At 38.9% G+C, this 6,000-nt stretch overlaps 1 protein-coding gene across 1 annotated transcript; it reads right to left on the bottom strand.

Annotated features, from left to right (window-relative positions):
- Positions 1 to 1,479: 1,479 nt before the first annotated feature.
- On the bottom strand, positions 1,480 to 5,597 carry LOC144536795 (elongin-B-like). The gene is made up of 4 exons (XM_078280075.1): positions 5,490 to 5,597; positions 4,609 to 4,743; positions 4,273 to 4,381; positions 1,480 to 2,312 (listed from the first exon to the last, which is right to left on the bottom strand). The coding sequence occupies exons 1-4, from the start codon at positions 5,490 to 5,492 to the stop codon at positions 2,200 to 2,202; spliced, it is 360 nt and encodes a 119-aa protein (XP_078136201.1). The 5' UTR covers positions 5,493 to 5,597; the 3' UTR covers positions 1,480 to 2,199.
- Positions 5,598 to 6,000: the final 403 nt, after the last annotated feature.

The following is a 6,000-nucleotide window of genomic DNA, read 5'->3' as shown; positions in this document are numbered from 1 at the left end:
ACGATGTAGGTGAAAAGACAAAAATGCATTTACTGGCGTGTGCTTTAAAGTAAATACAACCCTGGGATAAACATTAAGGGGCGGTGCCTGGTTTTAAAAAGGACCTTGTAAAAAAGAACATTTGGATATGGTATATCGACTGTTTCTTTTTAATATATCCTTTCCCTATTTTATACGGGACTGGTGTACAGGACCGTTGACAGGACTTTTTTCAAATATATGTCTATAAAGACAAGAAATTATCTGATCATTTATATTAAAATTATTCAACTATTCTACATATAAAAAAAGAGTACAGTAATGTACCTACATTAGAGTCCAATAAACATGTTTTAAGAGGTTGTTTTTTTTTCACTCTAACAGGTTCATAGACTGTTCAGAGGGCGGGATTAAAGGAGTACACTTTTTCTAGTAGGCCTACTAACATTCCCATATACTGTAGCTATGTATACTTAAAAGGAGTAGCCTAATTACTGGTCGCTGTTAATGGCCCACCTGTACGTCTATGCTACTACCAACCTAAAGCGATTTTTCGTTTTGCTGAATGCATTTACCACATAACACGGACCCCATCACTTACATTAAAATTGCTTCACGAGGGGGTCTCTTTATGGTCAGTATGAACAGGAGAAACGACATCGAATAAAAATCAATCTTCATATGAGGATGAGAGTATTCTTTTTAAGACAGACTTGGTGGGGGGGGGGGATGCGAACCTATCCCCTGTTTGGGGCCCTTGTCGCCTCTCAAGTTCGCATCAAGTAGCCTACCGCACACACACTGCACAGACAGCTTCATTATATTTTACACCACAGGTTTTCTGTATTATATTTTCTCCACAGGTTTTCTGTATGTCAGTTAGTTTGAGGTAATTTGTTGAAACAACTTGTACCGTGTGAGCACAATATAAGATGAAATATGTTAGAACTACATTTTGATTAATAACCCAGGACTGAGTTGATGTTGACTACTTTTATTTAAGTGGGGGTGAAAAATCCCAAACAAGTTTGCAAGTAAAGTGATTACCAAAAAGCAACTGACACAGTGAACCTGAGAATTTTGTTGGGGTAAGGAAAATCGTTGATTTGTTGTACATATATTCATTCAAACTGTTGACTTTTGATATATATTCATTCATTAACTCCTTGACTTTTCTTGGCTTTAAACTAGCTGAGGACAATGGCACAAAACAGGTGTAAATAATGACATTAACGGTGGCATCAGTTTCAGGGTCCTGGTACAGTGCATGCTGACTCACTGTCACACCTTATTGGGACACTTAAACAGAACAGAGCCATTGGTAATGTTATTAGTTACACCTGTGTTGTTCCTATTATGTCAACTCAAAATGTCTGTTGTGAATGAGGCCTATGAAATGCTACTGTCCTGCCCAACTTCTTCAACAGGCCCCTCCAATTCTGTCATCTTCATAAAATATTGACACAAACCTGTATTTAAAATAAAAATCAGCCAGCAGTGTAAAAAACAAAACAGAAAAAACTTTTAATTATGAAAGCTCACAGTTACAGGCTATGTTTGTGTGATCAGGGGAAGGTGCCGCATTGATGTTGGTGACATGTGGTGATGTATGCATTTTCAAAACTTAGGTTTTAACGCCAGAAAACATTTCTCCTGTGTATACTGTATGCCACAGGCAGAATGTCCTTTAACCAAAAAAAAATCCCTCCGTTGTCCAGTTCTGTTGTCAGTTTTATCTGTTTTTGTGAAAATAAAGCCTTTGTTTTGAATTTTGTTCATGCAGTTGGCCGATTCGGACACCGGACTCCTTACCTATGCATGTTACTTCTAGAACACTGTGACACACAACTACACTTTCACCTTTTCCAAAATATTAATGATAATAATTATAATAACGCACACACACACACAATCATACTTTCCAAACCAACTTCCTCACTCAAAAAGTTTGAGCCAGTTGGTGCTTAAGAGCAAAGTCAAGGAGCAGAACCGCATGTGATGTGGAAATCATAAAAAAGAAAAAAAAAGACAAAGTGAAGCTAATTGGGGGGGTTGCTGGGATGATAGCATGAAGATAACATGGATAGGCTTGGTTACCTATAATGTCCCCATCCAACAAATTATATTACATATTCTCCAACCCGCTACTTCTGCACTGCAGTTAATCCACACACACACACTTCCATCCTTTCCTCCATTGCTCGTTTCCTCTCCATGTTATCACTGGACCGCCTGTTCGTTGGCAGTGCTACCGGAGTCCTGAGGCTTCATCACATCAGGGAGTTCTGGGGGGCTGGAGAAGGCCTCGATGTGCAGCTGTTCGAACATGTCATCTGAAGGGCAGAGGAGACAAGGAAACATTAGCTCCATCATGTCAGCCGAGTTGCATGTGGCTACATCAGTCGTATCACAAAGTTGCTGCAGGGAACATTGACTGTGTCACGTCTTTCTGGGTGGATATTCCAAAACTCCAAGGTAAGAACTATTCTGTTAATGCACTCTTAAAAAGGTGCAAAAGGAACTTAATCTTGAGAGTTAGGTCATTTATTTCACCCTTTTAAGTCATGGACAAATTGGTCACGTGTCCTAGTTTATCTGTTCTCTGGAGCCTGTGAGGATCTTGTGAGCATGTTCAGACTGGAGGCTCAGGTATGATTTTTGGTATGTCCAGCAGGCTTGCGATGGCAGTCCGTGTTACACGGTGTTCAGGCATACACCAATTTATTTCATTTTTCGTGTATCAGCTGGAATCAAACTGACAGTGTCTGCTCCATACAGCAGCAGCAGCGTCGCAGCACAGGGTGGATTTTACTTCTCATAGGGCTGTGCAATTCATCGAATTTTCCTCCTAACCATCACAAAAACAATCTAATCAAGAGAAGAAAAAAAACGATTATTTTGCACATTACATTTTGAAACTTATTTTGTCTTGTGTTCTGAAGAGGAATTCAAAAAGTTGACAGGGAAAAGTATAAAAAAGGGAAACAGTTCAAGGTACTTTCACTGTTGTTTGAGTTCAATAAATGCAACATCTTTTCAATGAGTAATCGTGATTTTTGTATTTTGACTAGAGATGGCCCGATACCATTTTTTGCTTCCCGATACCGATTCCGATACCTGAACTTGCGTATCGGCCGATACCGAGTACCGATCCGATACTAGTGTGTCATATATTTTATTATGTTTTAACAGCTGTATACTACTATCCTTGTATGGATGTGATATTATTTCTATCTTTGTTATCGGTCTGGCTCAGGTTAAACTCTTTGTGAAACATGAATGCCACAGAACTTTCTTTTATTCTCCAGTTTGACAGTCAGTTATAACTGAAAAAGAACAAACTACTGTAACGTAGATTTTCTTTAGGGCTTTATTACGTGGTATCGGATCGGTGCATAAACTCCAGTACTTCCCGATATCGATACCAGCATTTTAGGCAGTATCGGAGCCGATACCAATACTGGTATCGGTACATCTCTAATTTTGACCAAAATAATTGTGATTATGATTTTGTCCATCATCGAGCAGCCCTAACTGATCACGTGCTGGTTTTAGACGGAGAGTTGACCGACAAGACAATGGTGGTAGATTTGGTGTCAACGCTAAAAGCCCCATGGCCTCTCTAATATCCAGAAATAAACCTGTTGATTTTTAAAACTAACTTCATAGACAGTTTAAAATCCAATTCAAATCTAATTTCTAGTGATAATTCTCAGGCTCAAATCAAATTTAAAAAAAGGAGTTCTATTCACATTCTTTGTCACGTATGTTGTCTGTAGTTTTTATGCATTTTCAGTAACAATGTCAATTTATGTATAATAAAAACAAAAACTAATATAGCTAACAGCCATTATCTTGGTTTCTATTCTATCACTAAAGCACTCTACTAAAATAAATTGCACAGCCCTATATGGCAATCAACGTTACAGATTGATATTTAAGCATGAATGAGTTACAGTAGCTGATAACCACAGTTATCTACTTACATACTGCCACAGCGCCCAATTACAGATCTTGGGGGTGTAAATTAGATTGAAGCAGATTAACACGCATAAAGTACGACTGATTATCATCAATCATGTAATTAATTACTAAGACTCAACTAAACAAGTAAGTCCAAAACAAAACTTCTTGAATAATTCCCCATCCTGAAAAGCAGAGTTGAGTTGATAAGAAGCAGAAAGACAGGAAATGCTTCTTATTGTGAAAATTACCCTAATGGGAGGAAAAAAACGAAATATCCCTGATCTTTAATCCTTGATCATGACACTTAATAATATAAACTGAACATACCATTAATACGGAAGGCCAGACCAATTGTAGCTGGGGCTTGAGGTCTGGCAGTCTGGTTGGTAAATCCACAGTCACCAAGAGTTTTGCTGTCCTCTAGTGACTGGTCATCCTGTGCAACAAACGTTGAAAAAGTCACAGGAACCCCTAATGGCCTAAAATGTATTAATTTGCATCAATGACTATCGAGACAGTGTGTGAGACATATTCCAAAGAATATTTTAGTCACCCTTGGGAAAGACAAGTTACATGCCTCCACCGTCACATTGTGATGCTGTCAGCTATGTGACTGGACTTAATTAGGTGTCACACACTGGCATACTTGGCCCCTAAACTCACTTTATACAGCCTCTGGTCTTCAGGTGGTCTCTTAAGGATTCCTTCAACAATACGCTTCAGCTCATACACAGTGGTAGACTCCTTGGCATCTGTGAAGATTGTGGTCTTGTGACGCCGGATCATTAAGAACACGTCCTGAAGCAAAGCAGGCAAAGAATTACAATATTAATTTTTTTAAAAACTGTCAAAGAAAAGCAACTTGATTTGTGGTTTTGAGGGATTGAATTTGGTTCTAAAAAATGTTACTCTCAATTTAGAATGGGATCAAACAAGATTGATGATTCTGTACGTGGCTCCTCTAACCACTCTTTATTTGACAAAACATCTCAGTAGGCCATGTAACTTTAAGTCGTTACTAAGTGTCTGGCAACAGTTTATAACACGTTACTAGCTTGTATGCAGACTAAACGTGTATTGTTGGCGAATTCTTTAAATGAAACTGGTTGTTATGCCAATGTGTCAGGCAAGTTTAGTTTTTTTCCGGATACAGACTAATTAACGTTACTGCCAATAAATGCACAAGTTACCAAGAATCAGCGAGCAGTGTATTTAGCTCTGAGCTAACGCAAAATTAGCCTTACTGATCTGACTAGCTAACTTAACTGGGCTGGTTGGCTAACGTTCCATCACTTCCAAGGATAGCCAAGCTAAGATAAGTTACCTCTCATTACAGCTAACGTTAGATGAGAAGGCGAAGCTAATATAGCAAACTTAGCGTTAGCTGGCTAGCAAGCACAAGCGGAAATAAACATTTTATAACCACCGGTATCGTTTGTTACTTTAGTGCTAATACTTTTGAACAAAGCACTGAACGTTAAGGCAGTGGTTGTATATAGTCACAAATCTCACAAAATGACCGATAATAATAACAATACAATTACCATTTCAAGTGGTCAGCTAGCTAGCAGTTGCGCCAGCCCTCTGTTGTGCAGCAGAACCCCAGACTGCACCGCTTGCGGATATTGCGCAATCCAGATAAGTATTTTGTATTCACGATAGGCGCAGCACTGGTAGACGCTAGATCGCACCAGATACGCGTGACGACGTCAACACGGGCATACTGCGCAGGCGTCAACACTGGCTTCAACCATAAATAATGGCTTAATGTAATAATGTAAAAATAATGCTTTAACACCATTTAACCACAGACGTTACTGCATCGAGAGGATCTTTTAATGTAGGTGTATATGACACATATGACACCATGTTTTCCTAAAAGCACCAAATTGTTGAGAACAAAATCTACCTTCTTATCTTCAACAAGGTTGGGAACCACTGGTTTAAGGTTTAAAGTCATGATGTTACACACTCCGGTACAGTAGGTGGCGGCATGTACCTTAAACGTCGTTGTGTAGCTCACCAATACAACTAAAGAAGAAGAAGACTTGCAGT

Source organism: Sander vitreus, chromosome 21 (assembly GCF_031162955.1).
Source record: "Sander vitreus isolate 19-12246 chromosome 21, sanVit1, whole genome shotgun sequence".
Lineage (NCBI taxonomy): Eukaryota > Metazoa > Chordata > Actinopteri > Perciformes > Percidae > Sander > Sander vitreus.
Note: the sequence above shows the minus strand (reverse complement) of the source record. Positions and strands in the feature narration are given on the sequence as shown.